Source organism: Crocuta crocuta, unplaced genomic scaffold, assembly GCF_008692635.1.
Source record: "Crocuta crocuta isolate KB4526 unplaced genomic scaffold, BGI_CrCroc_1.0 scaffold177, whole genome shotgun sequence".
In the NCBI taxonomy this organism is placed as follows: Eukaryota; Metazoa; Chordata; class Mammalia; order Carnivora; family Hyaenidae; genus Crocuta; species Crocuta crocuta.
In genome coordinates this window covers 3115123-3137998 of record NW_027531880.1, presented here as the reverse complement: position 1 = coordinate 3137998, position 22876 = coordinate 3115123, and the positions used below count along the sequence as shown (strand labels likewise).

General features: G+C 43.0%; 1 protein-coding gene across 2 annotated transcripts in view; it reads right to left on the bottom strand.

The window, feature by feature from the left end:
* The window catches only part of SLC20A2 (solute carrier family 20 member 2), a 100870-nt gene that overhangs the window by 17709 nt on the left and 60285 nt on the right, over positions 1-22876 (bottom strand). For both annotated transcript variants that reach the window (XM_077773065.1, XM_077773066.1), the window contains 6 exons: positions 22288-22428; positions 19968-20053; positions 17233-17329; positions 9089-9205; positions 4213-4416; positions 2081-2672 (listed from right to left, as the gene is read on the bottom strand). In XM_077773065.1, the coding sequence (XP_077629191.1) occupies positions 2081-2672; positions 4213-4416; positions 9089-9205; positions 17233-17329; positions 19968-20053; positions 22288-22428 (1237 nt within the window). The remainder of the gene's footprint in view (positions 1-2080; positions 2673-4212; positions 4417-9088; positions 9206-17232; positions 17330-19967; positions 20054-22287; positions 22429-22876) is intronic.

Here is a 22876-nt window from a genome sequence, read left to right as displayed (position 1 = left end):
GGGGTGCTCTCTGATTTTCACTGAGGACGTGGTAGAGCTCCTAGAGGTAAAACTGACCATCCTGTGGGGGGCCCTCCCACTGGCTGTCCCTGGAGTCTCTCCAGACTAGGAACTCATCTTTGCAGTTCAGGTTCTCCTCCCCAGCACTGGTTCCCAGAGCGGTTTCCACTCGTGCATCTTCCCTGACTCCCTGTCCGTGTCTGTCTCTCCTGTGCCTGCCGTGGGGACAGCGGCTGCCCTGTGTCCTCCTCTCTCTTACAGATCCAAGAGGAGCTGTTGATTTTCAGTTTGCCCACTTTTTTACTCATTATTAGGATGGACTGACAACTTCCAAGCTCCTACATGCGGAACCACACACAGGCTTTCAACGACGGCCATCTGCAGCCCTGGGTGCCCCCTCTCAGCCCACTCTACACCAAGTAGTCAGAGTGGAGACCGAGCGTTGGAAAGAACTGGCTCTCAGGTCTGCTTCTCATTAGCTGTGTGATCCTCTGCAAGAAACGTCACATATCTGAGCTTCAGATTCCCTGTCTTTGAAAGATACCATGTATGACCTCAAAGGACGGACTTAAGATGGATTAGAAGAAGTTATAAATGGTTCAGCACTGAGGCCTGGAATAAACTTAATAATCTTTTGTTAAAGGAATAGAAACCTTCTCTTCACGGTCACATTACTTCCAGAACTTGCTTTTTTATCAGATCATATCCGTGCTCAGAAGCCTCAAAACCAGACCCTAAGCTGCAAACTCGAAACTCTGGCCACCTGTAGCAGGCACTGCCTGGATCTTCCTTAGGCCCTGAAATACGGTTTTGGGGTGGTTTGTCCATGTACATGCTTCTTTAAATCTCCTCAACTAGAATTTAAACTCCTGAAGAACAGGGAGCCAATTCTTAACACTCTACCTGTACCAGGGCTTCAACAGAGAATTTCTGATCGGGGGCACCTGGGTGGCTTAGTTAAGCGTCTGAGCTCATGATTTCAGCTCAGGTCATGATCTCACAGTTCATTGGAGCCCTGTGTCAAGCTCTGTACAGACAGCGCGTACCCTGCTTGGGATTCTCTCTCCCTCTCTCTCTCTGCCCTTCCCCTGCACTTGTGCACACACACTCTATCGCTCTCAAAGTAAATAAATAAAAACTTAAAAAAAAAAAATTTTTTTTTGACCAGGAGGAAGAGGAAGTAGGGTGGCGCTGGGTGTGGGGCAGTCAAAAAGTCGAGACAGGACAGAACAGGATGCCTCAAATACAGTAACTTGGCAACACCTTTATAACACTGAGCAGAACCTAAAATGTCCAGGCCGCTTGTCTGGTGGCACGACTTCTATAAAGAACAGAAACTGAATTGCATGCGGTTAGGCAATGTATGGAAACCCACAGCTATGCCCAGGCAGTCCCTGAGCAATAAGAAATACAACAGCATGTTTCCCTGATCTGGACAGAAACATCAGGCCTGTATGATGGTTATAATAATAATAATGAGGAAAATAAATACACGGATACTGATTATGTGAGCAACACTGTCCTAAACACATTAAATAAAGCGTCTCACTTAATCCTCATAGAAACCCCATGAGGTTGGTACTAGTTTTACTCCCACCTAATAGGCTGGGACGCTGAGGCTTTAGGGAATCAAGTGACCTGCCTAGAGCTTCCCAGCTCATAGGAAGAGAGCGGAGACTACGCGGTCTAGGCCTCTGAGGCCTGCTGACCTTACCGCCACGGTCTCTCCCTCCACCGCCTCCTTGCTCTTCCTAGAGTACGCCAGGCACACTCCTGCCTCAGGCCTGTGCACCTGCTGTCCTGGGGCTGCTCTCCCACCGCGCCCACGCGGCTGGCTCCCGCCCCCCTCGGACCTCACTCGGGGAGCAGCCCCGCCAGCAGGCCGTGCTCCAGGTGCTCCCGTCCCCGCTCTGCCTGGTGTTCCCCTTAACGTTTACACCTCCCGGCATAGGACACACGCCTCCTATTTACTCCTTGCTTACTCCCGGCGACAGGGGTTTGTGTCCGCTGTTCAGGGCTGCATCCTGACCCCCGCGGCAGACCCTCCGGACACACCTACTGCATGAAGGGATGGACTTACCTCACGTCGTTGCCGCCGTGAGCAAAGGATCCAAAACAGGCAGTGAGGACCTGCAGGAAATGGAACAGGAGGTGGACCTCGGCCGTGTCCTTCTCCTCCTTCTCCTCTTCCGCAGGGTCGTCTCGGGGCTGGTCAGGGTCCGTCAGCTCGGACGCCAGCTTCATCTCCACACCTCCCTCGTCGGCCTCAATCTCGGCCTCCGCAACCGCATTGCAGTAGCTCGAGTAGCTGTCGTAGCGAAGCCTCTTTTTAGAATAGGACACGGCGTCCCCCACCAGCTTCTCGCTGTCCTCCGGCGCCGAGGACGCGTCGGCAGCCTTGAAGGTCGAGTGCACAGGCATCCCGCAGATGGCCGCCGTGTAGCACGTGTAGCTGTTGTTCCGCCGCAGAAGCCGGTAGTTGTTCTCCTGCGCGGGCCTCTCCTCGGGGCCCCTGTCTGAGTGAATCCTGTGCAGCAGGTCCTTGTAGAGCCCCGAGTCCTTGTGCACTGTGTGGTACACGTGCCCGTCACTCCGCGTGTGGCCGTCAAAGCCGAAGGTGCCGTTGGAGACAGGCGACTTTGCAGAACTGTGAGTCATGGAAAGCGCCCTTCCTGAAATGGGTTAAAAAGAGTCTCATTTTCTAGCCTTCTGAATATAAATCATTTCTGGAAGGAACTACTGCTCAGCCTCTATGGTGGTGATCTCTGGAAATCTGGGTTATGGGTGATTTTCAATCTTTTTCCGCATGCTTTATTTTCCAAGTTAACTCTAAACAACATGTAATACGGTTAAAATGAAAAGGGGAACTTGGACACATACAACACATGGGTAAGACTAATAACATGGCATTTGAAAATGATGTTATTTAAGTTCTAAACAGCATCTTCCAGGGGCACCTGGGTGGCTCAGTCAGTTAAACGTCCGACTTCGGCTCAGGTCACGATCTCATGGTTTGTGGGTTTGAGCCCCGTGTTGGGCTCTGTGCTGACAGCTCGAAGCCTAGAGCCTGGTTCAGATTCTGTGTCTCCCTCTGTCTCTGCTCCTCTCCTGCTCGTGTGCGCACTCACTCTCTCTCAAAAATGTGTAAACATTTTTTAAAAAAGTCTCCCAGAAATTACTACAGCACTTTTTCCTGTTTCTAGTAACAAATGAAGGGAGAATCTTCATAAGGAACTTATTTTGGGAAAACTTCATACGTGAGGGACAAACTCCAGGTCACTATGAGATAGATATTGTAGGTGCTCCTTTAAGGCCAATCAAAAATGCCAAAGGCAGTTATTTGTCAGATCAATGGAGCAAAATTAATTTGCTTTCTTTGGGTCAAGTCTGAGACCACACCTATGGGAAGCAAAAGCAGGTGCCAAGGCCCCACCTTGCAGGGCGGCAGGAAGCTGCCCCGACAGGCCTGCCAGGGGCTGGTGCTCACCAATCTTTATCCACACATGTTATGAGACAAAAGAACCCCCACCACCGCAGGGCAGTCTTGACGTTATCTGAGGTTCTGTGATGCTACAATAGGCGCTCTGTGGACTCCATGAGGAAGGCATGCTCAGCAGGACGGAAAAGCCAATCTTTGGCAACTAGGTAACTGCAACGTGGAAGATGTAGGTGCAGTTGACTGAGCTGCACAGAGATGGTGTGCAGGCCCTGGCACCGTTGAGGAGGCTATAAACAGCTCTTGGAAGAAAATCACAGGACCAGAGTGAGCCTGCTCTGGTGACTGCATGGTCTTCTGAGATCGCTTTAGCCCCTGGACTCCCCAAAAACATAAAACTGGGGGATACTTTTGTGCATTAAAACCTAACCACCCACGGGGCACCTGGGTGGCTCAGTCAGAAGTGTCCAACTTTGGCTCAGGTCATGATCTTGCAGTTCGTGGATTTGAGCCCCTTGTCGGGCTCTGTGCTGACAGCTCAGAGTCTGGAGCCTGCTTTGGATTCTGGGTCTCCCTCTCTCTCTGACCCTCCCCCACTCATGTTCTGTGTGTGTCTCTCTCTCTCAAAAATAAACATTAAAAAAAATTTTTTTAATAAATAAATAAAACCTAACCACCCACAGGCAGCCTGGCTGGTGTCCCCCCTCCCCCTCGCCGGCCCCCTAGAACCTGCTCTCTACCACCATGCAAACCCACACCCCCTGTGCACACCTTACCATAGGAGGCCCGAGGGTGGCTTCCCACTGATGTGCCTTCGGAGGCCCCAGACGGCTCCCCAGCCGACCCCGTAAGAGGGACAGTGCTGTCGTCATTAGCCTTGGCACCTGGTAGCTCTTTAAATACTGGGGACTCCTCTTCCTGAATTTTACTGAGGCTTTCATCAGAGACTCGCGATAAAGCAGCTTCTTTTTGTAATTTGCCTAAAGAAAATATAGGCATAACTGAAAATTCTGAAATAAGAGTTCTTGTTATTGAAAAAAGAATATAAAAATGAATATTTATCTTTACGCTTTAGTATTTAACTTCAGAAATGAAAAACATAGTTATGGCCAGATAGAAAAAACAAAGTGAAGAGTTCAATCAATGATCTGGGAAACTCAAGCCAGAAAATTCAGCTACCAAGGACAAGAGGGGTAGGTCATGCCTCAGTTATCTCCCTGCAAAACCAACAAACAGAGAGGGCTAGATGGGGCCCCCACAGCCCCTTCCATGGCTAGCACTCTGTAATCCTACAACCATCTGGACTGGCCTTTCATTTTTCTTAAACTAACCTCAAAATCACTGAAATGTTTATCCTTTTTGTCTTCAGAGATATTAGTTATAGTCTGTTTGGTTTCTTCTGTTCAATAAATTACTGGTCTCCGATTTCTTCAGGTCACCAAATCTTAGAAAACAAGTAAATCATTTTCCAAAAAGGAACAGAGAGATCCTAGTTACTTTTAAAAATCCTTTACTTTCAAAAGAGATTTTTTTTTAAAGTTGCTTTAAAGCTCTATACGATTCTTCTCTTTAATCAGATCTGATATGTGGTGCTGATTTAATGGTCTTGATACTTATATATTTTCCTGGGCAAATTTCTAAGCTCTCACCTACAGAACTAAAATGGAAGTACTCTTTTCAGTTCCTCTGCTGTTTAACTCAAATAATCCTGTCACCTCTCTGTATCTACCTACAGAGTCAGAAATACAGATAGATCTTTTCTTTCTTTGTTTCTTCTTTTTTTTTTTTTAACAGATCTTTGACCTTAAGGTGCTTATAATCAAAATGAGAGAAGACAGTACTTGTAAAGATTACAGCAATAATTAAGCAGAGATTGTTAACACTTACATGAGACAGGTCTTACTATTTTTTGCTTTTTACTAATGAGCAAACTGAGGTACACAGAGAGATTAAGTTATTTGCCCAGAAGCACACAGATGGTAAAATGCAGGCATTTTAACTCTATGGTCCATGACCTTAATCACTAGTGTGTACTTAAAATATTAGATCAAGAAATGTATATTGAAATAATATGGCATCGACAAAACAAAATCTCCTCAGAAGCCAGAATGGGAAGCAATATCAGTTTCCTTCTGTCATATTATAGGGTTAAGCTAGAAAGCAAAGATCTTACAGTTTATTTGGCAAGAAAGCTATTAGGAAAAGCCTTTAAAAACCAAAGCATTTAAGGGGGCATGTATGTGGCTCAGTCGGTTAAGTGTCCAACTTCGGCTCAGGTCATGATCTCACGGTTTGTGGGTTCAAGCTCTGCGTCAGGCTCTGTGCTGATAGCTCAGAGACTGGGACCTGCTTCAGACTCTGTGTCTCCCTGTCTCTGCCTCTCCCCTGCTCGTGCTCTCTTTCTCTCAAAAAAAAAAAAAAAAAAACAAAAAACTTTAAAAAATCAAGTTTTTAAATGAAGTATAGTTCATTTGAAGTATAGTTGATTATTTCTGTGGAGTTAAATCAGACAAGTGGTATGTTTAAGGGGCTCATCTTAGATTACTAGTCTGCATGAATGGTGGAGGGGATAGTTATTTTCAGCAGGCAGCAGGGAGCAGCTACACAGGAGAAGCCGCAGCAATTCACCAAGTCATTATTGATGTGGCTGTCCTATTTAGTCTGAAGTCGTATGTATTAATGTGGATCTTTTTGATTTTCATTTTAGAATTTACATGCAGTAAATTGACGATGCGAGGACTTGTATGCCCATCCTGATTCTAAGACATGTCTAGACTCCTGTGACCCCCACCTCAGTCAGGATACAGACAAGTTCTATCACCTCCCAAAGCTCCCCTGGGAGTGAGGCCCCCTGCCCAGCTCCTTGGCAACCACTAACCTGGTCTCTGTCCCTACAGTTTTGTCTTTTTCAGAATGTCATATAAATGAATCCAAAAACTCTTGTGATTTTTATAAAAATTTTAATAATGGAAAAAACTTTTATAAGAGGGTGAAACAGAATTTTTAGATGTGACACCCCAAACACAATTTATTTAAAAAAGACATTGTGGGGCCCCTGGGTGACTCAGTCTGTTGTGTGTCTGACTCTTAATTTCAGCTCAGGTCATGATCCCAGGGTCATGCTCTGTGAAAAACACTATTAAGGGAATGAAGGCTAGCTACACATTAGAAGTGTTTACAAATCCCCTGACAAAGGACTTGTATTCAGAATATATAGAGAAATCTTCAAAAAGAGCACAGTTAAAAAATGAGCAAAAAATTTAAACAGACACTTCATCAGTAAGCTATATAAATGGCAAATAACTCCAAGAAAAGGTACTCCACATCACCAGTCATCACAGAAGTGCAAATTGAAATCATGAGATATCGGGGCGCCTGGGTGGCTCAGTCGGTTGAGCATCCGACTTCGGCTCAGGGTCATGATCTTGCAGTTCATGGGTTCGAGCCCCATATCGGGCTCTGTGCTGACAGCTAGCTCAGAGCCTAGAGCCTGTTTCAAATTCTGTGTCTCCCTCTCTTTCTGACCTTCCCCTGCTCATGCTGTCTCTCTTTCTCTCTCTCTCAGAAATAAATAAAACATTTTTTAAAAATAAAGAAAAAGAAATCACAAGATAATCACTACACACCAATTTGAATGTCTCCAAAAAAAGGACAAATTTTATGTATTTTATTTTTTTCCCTAAAAGCCTTATCATTTTCTATTTTCATTTAAATCTATGCCATGCTTTGAGTTAATTTTTTTTTTCCAAGCATAAGGCTTACACCAAGGTTCTTTTTTTGGCATACAGATGTCCAAATATTCCAATACCATTTGTTGAAAGATGATTCTTTCTCCACTGAAGTGCCTCTGTACTTTGTTGAAAATCAATGTGCCAGATTTGTGTGGGTCTATTTCTGGACTCTAGCTCTGTTCTATTAATGTAGGTGTCCATTTCTTCACTAATACCACACAGTCTGATCACTTTATGTTAACTCTTTGAGTAGAGTAGTATGAATCTTCCAACTCTGTTCTTTATCAAAATTGTTTTGGTTATTCTAGTTCCTTTTCCTTTCCATATAGATTTTAATAGCAGCTTGTCTAAATCTACAAAATATCCTGCTGGGATTTTAACTTCAGTGTTAAATCTAGAGAACAATTTGACAAGAATGACATCTTCATGGTACTGGATCTTCTAATTCATGAACATGGTATGTCTCCTCATTTGTTCTGTTCTTCTTTGGAATATGGGTTTTCAAACTGAGATGTGTCCACACTGAAACAGGATTGTACAGCACACTCTAAGGCCAAAAGTAAATACCTTTTTCATTTGAGAGCCTTGTAATAGCATGTGGCCTCAAGGCTTAGAACTATGTTGCTAAGGACAGAATAACAATTCTGGTAGCTTTCTGATCCATATTCTTCTTTATGAAAAATTCTGTTGAGGTATAATTTACATACAATAAAATTCATACATTTTAAACGTGCAGATAGATGACCTGTGATGGATGAGCACACTCTATAAACACTACCCTAAATGGGGCAGAGAATATTTCCATTTCGTGTCCCTGGAACATTTCCCATGTGCCCCTTTGCCATCAGTCTCCTGGAAGCCCCCCACCATCTCTAGCACCCAGTGCCTTCTATCACTATAGATTAATTTTCCCTGGAATCATACAGTAGGCACTATTTTGTATCTGGCTTCTTTTGCTCAACATAATGTCTGTGAAATTCATTATATTGTGGTTAGCTCATTCTCTTTATAGCTATGGAGACTTGAATTGCATGAATATATCACAATTTGGTTATCCTTTCACCTATTTAGGAACATTTGGGTTGTTTCTAGTTTCTGTGTGTTATGACAAAATTATTTTATACAAGTCTTTCTATGAATGTATATTTTCTTTTTCTAAAAATTTTTATGTTTTATTTATTTTTGAGAGAGAAAGAGACAGAGTGCAAGTGGGGGAGGGGGCAGAGAGGGAGGGAGACACATAATCCGAAGCAGGCTCCAGGCTTTGATCTGTCAGCACAGAGCCCAATGTGGAGCTCAAACTCACGAATCGTGAGATCATGACCTGAGCCGAAGTTGGATACTCAACTGACTGAGCCACCCAGGTGTTCCTGTGAATGTACATTTTCATTTCTCTTAGATAAATATATAGGAGTAGAATTACTGGGCCATGTGGTAAATGTATATCTAACTTTACAGGAAACTTCAAATTCCCAAATGGCCGTATCATATTATATTTCGCCATAAATGTCTAAAAATTCTAGTTATTCTACTTCATCAACACTTTGAAATGCTAGACTGTTTACTTTTAACCATTCCTGTGGGTGTGAACGGGTGTCTTATTGTGTTATTAACTGCATTTCCCTGAAGACTAATGCTTTTCATGGGGCTGGTAGAACCTGAGCAGTAGTTAACTTCCAGTCATCTGAGGCAACCATGACCTTACTGCCCATTCTAGTCACAAGTTACCAAGAAAAAGTTCGAGCCAGAAAGCAGTCAGGAGCCAAGAGACAAGGATGGGGCATGTATCTCAGTGCTATGTTCTAGGGTTATCCATGCATCAGTCCCCCGTAACTTACTAACGTAAGGGTAATTGTGGCTTATACCTGAAGCTCCAGAAACCAGGATTTTCATAACCCAAAAGAACAAAAAACGCCCTTACCTGCTATTTTCCTCCGCATCCATGGACACACAAAGAGCCATACAAAAAGGGCGAACAGCAGCGCAACACCGAAGGAGATGAGTGCTATTGCCCAGATGGGAAGGACCAGACCAAGCACTGGGAAGTAAAAAGGCGCTGTCAGTGGGTAACTTTCTCAAAGGTCAAGCTCATATCAACATACTTTACATTCCCCAAATCCAAAACTTATCACCTGAGTTTTGTATTTAATAAAACTCTCAACCAAAACAATAGGCTATAGTTTTAGGGGTAGAAAGCTGTCCCTGGAACATTCCCATGTGCCCCGTGTTTAAGACACACTACACTCTGTCAATATGTGGTTAAACTGAGTAGTGAGCTAACTATTAAAATTTTATCAGTGTGGCACAAACAGCATATTAAACTGGACTGAAACCATTTACATATTATCTCAATATCTAAGTTCCAGAGTTCTGGAGTGGACCATATATGGCTAAGAAAGGACTCTGCCGTCTTCTATCCGGACCTCAGCCCACTCCCACGGCAGTGAGCAGCTGAGGTCTAGAACCCTGCACCAGGCTGCCGACCGCTGCCTCTTTGGGTTTCTCAGTAGTCCACAGCTCCGCTTTAAATGGCCACGACACTCTAACCACATACACAAACCTTTTCTTAAAGTCAGTTTGGAGATAAAAGTTTTGTAAAGGGACACTGACCTCCAAATTTAACTGATCTCTGAATTGTCAACTCATGGAATTACAACATAGAAAAACTTTTTACTAAAATTCAATAATGCACACTAAGTTGCAATTACATTAGCCAATAAGAGGGCCGAAGGGCACATGGTTTAGGAACATCACATTTCTCTAGCACTGCGATGTCTCTGGAACTCATCATTTGGAATATTGTCCATTTCCTGACACTGGTGGCAACAGGGACATTTCACATAGGTTCACAGGTTTACAACTTAAACATGCATGCTTGCGCAGGAACAAAGATATGTGTATAAGAACACTTACTAATGACAATATTTGTAACAGTAAGAGTGTGCAAAACAACTAATATGGACACATGGAATAATTATAGGGCAGAGTCATATAAATGAGATAGATCTATATATACTGATAAGGGAAGAGACCCATGATCTAGCAAGTAAGAAGGGCTGCCTGGATGTATGCTATAATCCAATTTATGTTGTTGCTTTTTTTAAAAGATTTTATTGTTAAATAATCTCTACACCCAACATGGCACTAGAACTTACAATCCTAAGATCAAGAGTTGCATGCTCTATCAACTGAGCCAGCCAGGCGCCTCCAATTTATGTTTAAAAAAAAAACCATATTTGGGGCACCTGGGTGGCTCAGTCAGTTAAGTGTCTAACTCTGGACTTTGGCTCAGGTCATGATCTCATGGTTCGTGAGATCGAGCCCCACATCAGGCTCTGTGCTAACAGTGTGAAGCCTGCTTGGGATTTTCTCTCTCCCTCTCTCCACCCCTCCACCACTCGTGCTCTGTCTCTCTCAAAATATATAAATAAACTTTTTAAAAAAACCCATATTTATACTCCTACCATACACACAAATGTATAGAAAAAGTTCTGGAATGATACAAAGGTTACTCCTACAGAGAGAGAAGAAATTGGAGAGAGCTTTCACTTCTTACTACATACACTTTTGTGCTGTTAACTTTGAAAACATATAATAAGCATGTCACTTTCATAAATTGTTAAATGTGCTTTAAAAGTTTTAAAGGAATGAACTATTTAAAACTTTCCTCTTTGCTCTTGGATTAAATCTTTAATGATTCAGGCTTTGTTACACTGTTAATCACTTTAATACATACAAACCCACTCAAAGCTATTCAGTTAAGGGATTATGAAACCTTTTGGTAACTGTAAGAGGTAGAACAGATAGGTAATACTGTGAGAGTCAGGCTTAGCGTATACACAGACTAAAACCAAACAACCCGAATCACCTAGCTTGATTATAGCGAAGGCGTCACCGGTGGCAGTACAGACACTTAGGGGCTGGACTGCTCAAATCACTCACACACTCTGACATCAGAAAGCTGCGGACTCCCTGGGGCTGCGCCACGTTGACTCCAGCCCCGGCTCCGCCCCTAAGTGGGCTGCTTGTAAAATCACTCGGGCTCATCTTACTAGGCTGTGCCTGTGGCCCGAGGCCTCCTGGCTTCTGCTTTATAACCTCATGTCAGGGTCTTAACACAGGTGTGGTCAGAAGAGATCACACCAAAGCTGTTTCTTGCCCAACTGAACAGTGACTGTTAATTAGCAACACCGAACTGATCGACTAACAGTAATACCAATCACTCTTACGGCTTAAAAGTATTTGGTTTCTGAACAGGCTTCTTTTGTGCCTCCTGGTTTAGTTGATGATAAAAATGATAACTGTGCTACTTTTAGTTTCATTCTATTAATCTAAGAAAGGCAAGCCCTGGGTACTGTGGGAAGAGAGAAACAATTAAATTTAAAGATATTTAAAGTATCTATATATAGATTTAAGATATCTACATATAGGTAAATAATAATCTTATCTATCATCTACCTACCCTTCTGTAATCTACCTATCCACAATCTATTTTAAATGAGTGAACACGTTTGCTCTAGAGCACTACTGTTTTACATCCATGCTGAGCAGAGCCCACAATAAAAGCAGAGAAGAGCTGCTCTGATGTTCCTTCCATGCCCATCTCCATGCTTTCCATTGGGGTCCCTTGGGATTCTCGAGGTGTCAGGACCAACATCCAAAAAAGAGAAACTGAGACTGGTTATAAGACTTTTGGCCCTTGGTGTAGACAACAAGCCACACTATCAGTTGCTCTTTGCAAGTCTAGCGTCACAACCCCTTTTGCCATCAGTTTGGCCTGGGAAGTGGCCAGAAAGCTCTGAAGTCACCCTCCTAAGTCACAAGAAACTGGAAGGGAGAGTAAGGGATAGCACATCACTGAGGGGGGAAGCCGGGGAAAAAGAGTAAAAAATACAGGGGGAAAAAGAACAAAGGCATGCAGAAAAATGGGAAAAGTTGTTGATAATGAGAGCAGAGGGGAGCAGGATGGGGAAAGAACGTGGATCTGACCAAACCGTTCCAGCAAGTTAGTAACACGGCAGGGCAGCAAAAGAACACCAGGACTCCCTCCGAGAGCCAGCACGTAAGGGGTGTGAACTGGCAGTTACGACACAGCTGTGATTTGTGCTAAATATATAAAATCAAGTTTCATGGATCAAAAACAACTCAACACATAAATTCAGTGTAGAAAGGCCATCGAATCAATGCACATCCAAGGCAAAACTTCTGACAAAAATACCCTGCATTGTCTTCCTGTGAGAACCTCAAATTATTTTCCAATAATCACACCTTAGGCTGGCAGTAAAACACGGCACGCCTCTTCACCCTGTGGACAGGCAAAGTAGGACACGGCACGAACTGCTCCATTCCCTCAGCCAACAGTGGCTGCCAGGAGCCGACACCAGGGCCCACGAGTCCCAGGCCTCTGCTCCAGACACACAACAGCCTTTCAGCTCAAGCTCCTTCCATTTTCTCAACAGCTAAGACATGATGAACAGTGATTTCGCTCTAACCTCAAACATCTTTAAAATTCTATTTCAAATCCCCCCAAGATCAGAATTTGCAAGAGACTTAGGAAGTGAACAGTCTTCCAATGTTATTCCTTTGTCACACCTTTCATTTTTCATATGTGACAGCTATTAGTAGAATCTATAAAATGAATAAAACTTCCAAAGGACATTATTAACCTATTATTTCTTCCCTTATATTCCTAGTCCTTAGCTCGTCTCAACAGCCTTTCTTCTTCTGTTTTAATTTATAAAATTAAATTATTAAATTTAAATTAAAACATTAACTTATTAAATTTATAAAATTAATTTATAAAATAATAATATGCTTGTTATTTACAAAGCAGTACAAAACTGTATGATGTACAGATCTGAAAATAGCTCATGATTCCTCCCTCTTGACCTTATTTTCTAGAGAAACACTGTTAACCCTGTGGCATGTTTCTTTCCAGACATTTTCTAAATATAAACACTGCAGAATGTTTGTGAGAATCTCTTTTTTCCTTTAAAAAAAATTAATGGATGTAGGATCATACTGTATATATCATTCTGTGGTTCCATTTCCCACATCCAGTACATCAATATATTGTGGGCATCTTTCCACAGTCGCACACACACTCATACACACACGTTTACCTCATTTGCAGATACCGATGTTTGCTGGCCCAGGGATCACACTTTGACTTAGAAATTATGTACGACCACCAGAGGCTTAGTTAGGCTACCAGCTCTGACAACTCAAAGAAGCATGTGACATATTTCAGTTCTCATTCTTTAAAAACTGAACAAAACCAGGTCCTACACAACTGAGGACTTTTTCATTAAAAATAAACCTCAGGCTTGTATCCAACCCAAGTGAGCACTTTATTTCCCAAAGTTATTTTTGCTTCTTGCAAATTATTTTTCGAAGGACAAAAATGCAGAGACAATGTTTTAAAGCGGTCAGTCTTTGAAGTAGAAGAATGACTTTTGAGAAAACTCATGTCAAATGCAAAGTAAAACAAATCAAACTAAGCCTAAGATATAAACAACCCCAAAATAATTGAGAATAAGAGCAGAAGAAATCAAAAAAAGCACTAGAGCTCTACAGCCAATGAGCCCCACTGAAGTCAAGTCCATGCAAAAACATGCTATTTATCAAAAGCTCTTACAGTTGAAACGGGGTAAGATTAATGTTGCTACTCATTTTTGTTAAGAGATTTTCATTTTGTCCTTTGACCTCTGGAGCACCTATGTGTTGAACGGAAATGTTCTAAGGAAAGAAGGAAACAAGGAAGAATAAATTCTGGACTAGCAGGAAGGCAGATCTATTCTGAAGGGAGAGTGACTGAGTCACTGCTGAAGAGACCCTTCTCAGCTCAGCTTTATCACCAAATATGACACCACAGCTATCAGGTAGAAAGGCCCCACATGAGGAAGTGGTAAGTAATTACAGACTAGTTTGAAAGGCAAAAGTTAACCTTTGTTTAAGTAAAAGTAACATCTGGATTCATCTATTGGATATTCTAGAAATATGCCCCTGGAACAAAAATATTAGCAAAGTCCTTTTCTGACTTAGTGTGGAAACAAAATGGCTGGTCCTTCAGAGTCATGACTTTCTTCTCTTTCCTTCTCCACTAGGCAAGCCCCCCCGGAAAACTTAAGAAAGCTTTCCAAACCAACGTGTGGAAAAAATAAAAAGATAGGATGACTCAGGATATGCTGGCAACTTGAGATGGAAAAGATGAGGCTACTAATGGTTGATAGCAATAAAATGGCCACTATAATGTATTAAATTGACTACGGGCCAGGCACTGCGTTCAGCACCTGCCCGCATCATCTCACATAATGTGGTGTTCCTTCCATGGAAGTCTTCCTACTGTCCTTCCTTTATAATGACACACAGAGGCTCAGGGAGGTGAGGAGATGTGACATTTCTGACAGCACAGTTGCCAAACCAAAGTCCTTAACATTAACTCCAGCACTGGGAATACTGTGTGAGCCTTCAAATGAGTAATGATCTTCAAGATTCTTGTACACATTTTTTAATAGTCCTAACGAATGAGGTAGCCACCCTCTTCACATACCTGCATTAAATAGATACAAAAAATATACAGCCAGGTTTCCGAATATATTAGAATCCATTTTTTAAAATGTTTGTTTGTTTGTTTGTTTGTTTATTTATTTATTTATTTTGAAAGAGAGAGAGCACAGGTGGGGAAGGGAAGAGAGAGGGAGAGAGAGCATCCCAAGTAGGCTCCTTGCTGTCAGCACAGAGCCTGACAGGGGGCTTGAATTCACAAACCATGAGATCATGACCTGCACCAAGATCAAGAGTCAGACGCTTCACCAACTGAGCCACCCAGGCGCCCCAGAAGCCATTTTTAAACAGAGTGAAGAGAAGAGAAAGAACGCATTAAGGTTGGTGCATTCTGACTGTTACTAACAGTGACATGAGGGCCAGGTACTGCACACCAGGTGTCTAGCCCGTGCCACATCCCATGTCGGTCAGTGCAGTGTCATCACGGGGAGCCTGCGGCTTGGAGCTAGGACCCTCCACCTGACTCCAATGCCCTTGGAGACTCAGCACTGCCACCTTCGCTTTCCCGTCGGCATTACCCGTTTCCCAGGGGACTCCAGAGCACCAAAAGGGCTAATTCATGGGAAACTCCGCTCACTCAAACTTAGCATTTATATTATTTATTTCTTACAACCTCTCTATGAAGTACTAATATTATCTTTAGTGTCTCATCCATCATATAGTTTAACTTTCTCTAGAATAATTTACCATTCCAGTCAGATGATTCTTTCAGCAAATTTGCAGTAAAACTGCAGCAAAAGATGAAGAAATGAGAAAGAAGAGATGGAAAAAAGGAAGCCAAGTACAGAAAAAGGCAAACTAATAAAAAATCACAGTTGACTTCTGACATTCAGAAGAACCACCAAGAAGAAGAGAGGGTAGAAAAAACTAAAATGCAGAAATAAAAATAAATCAATAAATCATCCTTATTTATACCAGTTCCCATTTCCAATTCCAGTTCCCATATAGAATTAAGAACAAGATGCAGGAAGAGCCAGAAGATGGTACCCAGAGAACAGCTCTCCTACAGTTTTCTCCCAAGGTGGTGCCTTGAGCCCGCCCGGCCCCATGTGACAGCTCGGGGAGATTTAGACCGGGTGGTGGGATTAACTCTGTGGTACGGAGCTGTGTTTTCCTGGCCTCCAATTTGTTTAGATATTAAGAAAACAGTCTGTGACAAACACACTCTGTAGTCCATGAACTATAAAACATCCAGGGCCACCAGGCTGCTGGTATCTGAGCCTAGGGTTTTGTATCTCTCCAGCTCTCCTCATCCCCATGACCTTCAGCCTTGTGCTTTTCATAGAACTTAAGGCAGCTGTGATGTTCTACCCCCTGGGCTACCACCCAACATCTGAAAGTCCTGGTCATGAGTATTGAAACCCTGAAGGCCAACGTTTTGAATGCTGCAGGGATGCCAGAAGGTTCTATAATGTTAACATTCATTCAGAAATTTTTTATTTGCAGCACTGAAGTATGCAAACGTATTATAAATGTCTAATAAAAAAAAAAACCCTGAGAAAAATGGCCGTGAGGAAACCTAGTTTGAGAAATTGATAAGGACATCCACCCCATTTTGAAAGAGGGCAGGCACCTCTCAACTGTTGTATGACATGCCGTTTAGGGGAAATCTTATCTTTTGAACAGAAAGAGGGAGATTTTTGTCAGATATGGCCAATACCTGAATCTTATTCCATAAAGGGCACTAACAAGAAGCAACACAACACAAACGGACGTATCTGCTGACTCCGGATACCCCACGATAATGGGCACATGGAGGATCTAGCTGCAGAAGGCCACCACAAAGAGAGACAGGAGGAATCCTCTCTACTGAAACATGTTCAGAAGTGTTTAATTAGATTGCTCACCAACACTGAAATGTCTACAAACAGAAATACCATCTATGCCTTTCTTTAGCCATCCAAAATGCAAAAGAAAACAACTTTTAACCCAGCACCCCCACCCAAAAAAAAACCCCTAAACCCTTGTAAAAAGAACAAAAGCCATCAGAATGGGAAGGAGAAATTCTGAAAATAAAATCAACACTGGTTTCGGTATCTTAAAAAAAAAAAAAGAAAAAAAAAAGAGGTAACTTCTACTCACTGGATTCATTGGTCGGACATGTTCCAGGGAGCTGGGTATTTGTGNGTGCACCACCCCCGCCCCCAGACACCCCCCTCCCCCCGCAGCCCAGGTAGGTGCGAGGCGTTAGATCCTGTTCTGAGACTCAGAAAGCACGAGAAGGCTGCTAAGGTAACATGGCAAGGCAAACGGCAGAGTGAGGATTTCAAATTTCTTTTTCCACTTGCAAGTGTGCTCATTGTCTCTGTCCTTCACATGCCTCTTGAGTATTTAGAACAAGGGCGTGCATTTACTCCTCTTTTTACTATTCCATCATGAGCATGAGTGATGCTTTTTACCATCAACCAGCAACAGTGCCAGCACCAAATAAGCCAATACTGTTAAGCCTAATGGTAATACACCTTGCCTGCCCAATTTAAACTGCCAAGGGGTTCTTACCTGGCGCTCCTGTGTACATGATGGAAAATACGTTTATTGCTATCGTAGCAGCATAGAACACTGGAAGTGCCCGGAGGCCATTGGGAACAGGGTCCTCCTGTATGACAATGAGATACAGTAGAAGGTCAGGATTCAGGAAGCATCTGCAGCCAACACAGGCAAACTGGTATAAAACACTGCTACGAGAAAGTCTTCCAAACAGTGGTGTGGCCCAAACGGCTGGCCATATCACTGCCGTGTGATCTGTTGCACATCGGCTCGGGCCGCCTCTCCCACACAAATACTATTTCAAAGAGCGCTATTGTGGCCAGCAGACACGCTGAAGCACTAGAATCACATGAGCTGATGTCAGATTTAGAAACAGAGAAGAACTGTTAGGTTAGGCCAGTTCCTGGGGACTGAAGCCCGGGGCTCAGCATCTACTTCAAAGCCTGTGGCGTTCACCACGCCAGCTAGTTTTGGGTTTGGCCCCGAAAATCCACTTTCAACAAGTATTTGAAGATTCGACTCTCGGAGGATGCCCTAAGAGAGCCAAATTACTTAAACACCACCACATTACTACTAGATTTTACATCACCCAATTGCACAATACATTTTAGCCCTATTAAAATATATAAAGCAAATATATTACCATATGCTATGGCTTTTTAAGATCTTTTCATAAGTTATAGTATTTAGTCTTCAACTATTAGGAGTTAAAAAGAACTGTGGGTTCTTTTTCTAATAAAAAATATATTTATAATTTTAGGCTCCTGCTATATTCCCTAAATCTAATACTTCAACAAGAAGAGCTACTGCATCTGTTTTACACTAAATAACATCTGAGAGAATATTCAAAATTTAGGGTTTTAATTAAGCAGATCTACAGAAGACTTTGAAGCAAAGACATGGACTGGGAATTCTCGCAATACAGCACTGGCACATAGGTGTCTCTTAATTCAAAAAAAAAAGGACTCCATTTTAATAACCATGAAGACACTGGTACATTTATATAAATCTGCTACCTACCCACAGTAAAAGGAAAATTAGATCTAACAACTGCCATGAGCCCCAGGGGTAGTGACAAATAGAGATGGCAAAAGAAACGCACATGGAAATCAAGTATGTTTGCAGAACAGTACAACCCATTAAGAGCCTCTCCTGGAATGTCTCAAGTAGCCATCAGCACTTGTCAGGAGGCCTGAGCCGAATAGTAGTGAGGTGTAAGGACCAGTAACAGCAGGGGTAGGGTAGCAAGTGATTCAATTACATGAGAATCATAGCCGGATCAGCCTGGGAGACAAGCACAGAGAACTCGAAGAAGCCAGGAGCCAGGACAGGAGCCAGGGATGGGGCACGGCAGTCTCCTCACCTGTCATGTATCATGTGACAGGAACCCAGGTCCAAGCACAAACAAAATGCTTGGGTGCTCAAATGCCCACGGCCCCTCATTTCTAAAATGTTTTCTCAGGGCAAGAGTTACTAAAGATTCCTGAAAGTGTCTAAGTCCTGAATTTACATTTTTTTTTTATTGAATCAGTTTATGTTTTCTCAAATAACCTATTTTTAAAAGTCAAATGACAACTATCTCCAGGCCTCTCTTCTCTCCTCCCTCCCCTCTTTTTCTTTCCTTCCTTCCATCCATCCATCGGCCATCTGCCACCTAGCTAAGCATCCATCATTCCCTCTGAAATGTCCCGTCAGCGTCCTGGGAGTACCAAGCACAGTGCCGGGCACTAGAATAGGCAAGTACACAAGTATGTCGTGGCTCTGCTCTCACAGATCACAGTCTGATGGCAAACCGGCCCCCAGCAAGCATAAAACCCGCACAGCACCAAGTGCAATGATGAGAAAGCACAGAGCACTGCAGAAGCCTGAGAGAGAGGAAGGCAGCCAGAAGTGGGTGGGAGACGAAAGGCCTCCAAGGAAACGGCACCTCAAGGCCGAGGAGCAGGAGGGATTTGCCAGGCAACGGTTCCAGGCAGAGGAAGTAAAAAACGTGAGTCTAGCAGGTCAGAGAGGGTGGCGCCTTCCAAGACATAAATAAATATTAGTATGGAGGGGGTCCAGGAGGAGGACTGGGGCAGCTGGGTACTGATCCAAGACAAGAAGCCTTCAGCAGACCACCTGGCAATGGCAAGGAAAACCAGACGCATCTCCAAGCAAGGACACGCTGGAAGGCAGGCCTGTCCCTGATGTGCTGGGTGCACACTGCAACACAATGATCAGACACATGCTTCAGGGCTTATAAAATATTGCAGCAACCCCTTGACAAATAAAAAATACAATCAAGGCGTTTTTTTTTTTTAACGGAATACAGATCTCAGTAAGCTCTAATTTTAATTTCATTTCTATTTTCGATAAAATGTATCCCCAAGTAGGTATGTTTCCTTCTTTTTACCCTCTCCTCAGGGACAGGAAAGAGTCAATGTCTCAAGCTTGCTATCTCAAGTAGAGAGAACACTTCATATTTGTGTGAAGAAATTCTCCAGCTATTTTTAGTGAGATTCTACTTCAAAATCCTAACACTATCACACTCTGTTTAACATTCACACTGCTGCTTTCTGGGGGAGCCCCCGGGTATACTGCCTGCACCTGCCTACTTTAAGATGAAGTCTAATTCTAACTGCAGGGGGCTGTGCCTTAACAATGTAAAAATGCAATCATTCCTCTGACCCCCTCACTATTAATTTCTATTGAATACAACCAAAATTAGTTCTAAAACTTAATTTAAAAAAAATAATAGCCTCACTTACCTTTTTTAAGATGAAAATTCTGATCAGTACAAACAGCACGCCAGACATGAAACCAGACAACAGTGGGGATATAAACCAAGAAGCAACTGAATAATTAAAAAAAAAAATCTAATGAATGTTAAAATTCTACATAACTCAAGTCTTACTTATATGATAATGATAACTAATACATAATACACATTAATACATATTCCTGGAATTATTCACCTTAACTCAGAACCTACCACACCTACTGCCCAGGCAGAGCTGACCTTCACACATGCACAGCTGTCCTCACACATACAGAGTCCCACGTAAGTAAGCACATTTTCAGCACAGGCAGGTAAGGGCCCCCGAGCTCTGGCCTCGGAAGACAGATTGCTTCCATTCCCACGAAGCCCCTTCCGTCTGCTCTGTCTTATCCATCCCTGTGGAGACCTGGCCCTTGCTCCAACAGTAAAGGTTATTTAAAAGGTGAGGGGAGCCTGGGTGGCTCAGTCGGTTGAGCATCCGACTTCAGCTCAGGTCATGATCTCACAGCCTGTGGCTTCAAGCCCTGCGTCAGGCTCTGTGCTGACTGCCAGCTTAGAGCCTGGAGCCTGTTTCAGATTCTGTTATCTCCTTCTCTCTCTGACCCTCCCCTGCTCACTCACTCTCTCTCTCTCTCTTTCTCTCTCTCTCAGAAATAAATAAAAAACATTTAAAAAAAAAAAAACTTAAAAGGTGAGCCACCTTCCATTTTCCTAATTCAGCCTGTTATTGACATCCTGACACTATAGCCCAGTAGTTCCCAATGGGCTGAACGCTGGAAATACCTGGGGAATTTTCAAACCCTAGGTATGCTCTGGTTCCACCCCCAGAATTCTGTTAAAAGGTTAGGAACAGGGGCTGGGCACTGATAAATTTAAATTGCTCTCCCAGGTAACTCTAAGGTGCAGCCAGACTTGAGAAACACCGTTCAAGAAGCTTCCCGGGATCTCGGGTGGTTTTCCTGGCTGTGTGTCCCTCCCTGCTTGGTAGGTCAGGAGGGGTCTGTTTGACCTAGAGCTCCTGAGGCCACTGTGATTCTTACACAGATGAGTAACCCAGAGGATGGAGATGGGGCAAGAGAATGTTTTTCACAATGGGCAGGTTTGTATTTATGAGGCTGAAAGGATTTCCCTCTTGCTAAAGCCAGAGCCAGGAGGGAGACCATCAGACCTGTCAGACCAGTCCCATGTGGGCAGCCTACAACCCAGAAGGAACACTAGAGTGTTTCCTGGGTTTCCTTGGGTGGGGGGAGAGCAGGGAGGGTAGACTGGGAGATTTCTTGAATGCAGTGAGGTAAGTAACACTGAGCAAACCCCAGGGTTCCCCATGACCATGAACTCTGCTTCCTGCACAATGAGGGTATTTTCTTTACTAGGGCCTAGTTTTTCTCTGACTACAGGCTGATTTCAGTCAGATAAATTTCTTTTCTGTCTGGAAACAGATAGATAACTGACTTTCAAAGCCAGATGACACTGAAAAGAGTGGAATTAAAAAATCATCTAACAATACTACATGGCAATGAGAAACAATGAAATCTGGCCATGTGTAGCAACATGGATGGACCTTGAGGGTGTTATGCTGAGTGAAATAAGTCAGGCAGAGAAGGACAGATATCATATGTTTGCACGTATAGGAGGACTAGGAGGAACTTAACGAAGGACCATGGGGGAGAAGAAAGGGGGAAATGGTGGGGGAAAGGGAGAGAGGCAAATGATGAGAGACTCTTGAAAGCTGAGAACAAACTGAGGACTCATGGGTGTGGGGGGGAGGGGGGAGATGGGCATGGAGGAGGTCACTTGTGGGGATGAGCACTGGGTGTTATATGGAAACCAACTTGACAATAAACTGTTTGTAAGAAAAAAAATAATAAAGAATAAATAAACAAAAAAAATCATCTAACACAGGGGCACCTGGGTGGTTCAGTCAGTTAAGCATATGACTTCAGCTCAGTTCATGAACTTACAGTCCGTGAGTTCAAGCCCTGCATTGGGCTCTGTGCTGACAGCTCAGAGCCTGGAGCCTGTTTCAGATTTTGTGTCTCCCTCTCTCTCTGCCACCCCCCATCCCCACACTCATGCTCTGTCTCTCTCTCTCTCAAATAAGTATTAAAAAATAAATAAAAATAATTTGTCTAACATGAAAGGTCACAATTTCCACTAGCAGAAATCTTGATGGTAAATGTACTACCCATATAGGTCTTCTAAACCTTAACATCCAAAGGGGAAAATATATTATAATGGTGACTTTTAATAAAACTTACTCTAGAGAATGTAACCTTTCCTTCTGATAGGTAAAAGAAAATGGCAATTACCAATCTTGACAAGTTCCATCCACTGCACACCTTGCGTACCAATTGCGACAAGTGAGAATCCTATCGTAGAACCAACAATACAATGAGTTCCTGAGATTGGAAGTCTCAGGAAGGATGCAATCAGCTGCCAAACAGCTGAGCCTAGAGGTGGAAAGATGAAAAAAAAAAAAAAAAAAAAAAAAAAGAAAGAAAGAAAGAAAGAAAGAAAAAGAAAAAAGTTAGATATAGAATAGCGCATCTCAAACTGCCACAAAAGAAACTCAAATTACTGTTCTCCACAACATCTCCCTATCGTTGATTTTTTATGGATTATTTCTTTACAGAGTGCTAAAGTACTAACAAAAATCACTCAATGAACTTTAGTCAAAGGAACATTCTTCAACACTGAAGGGATAAATGTATTTTAAAAGTATTTAAAGTTGTTTGATAAAGTTAAGGTTATTAACTGCCTTTTTCATATTTAGGTGCTGATGATGAACCTGTTTTGAGGTGAAGTGTGGCCAAGACCAAGCAAGAGATTACAGACTCCAGAGGACACAGAGCAACATGAAAGGCTGCATACTGGGAAAGATTTCACTGCAGTGGCGCC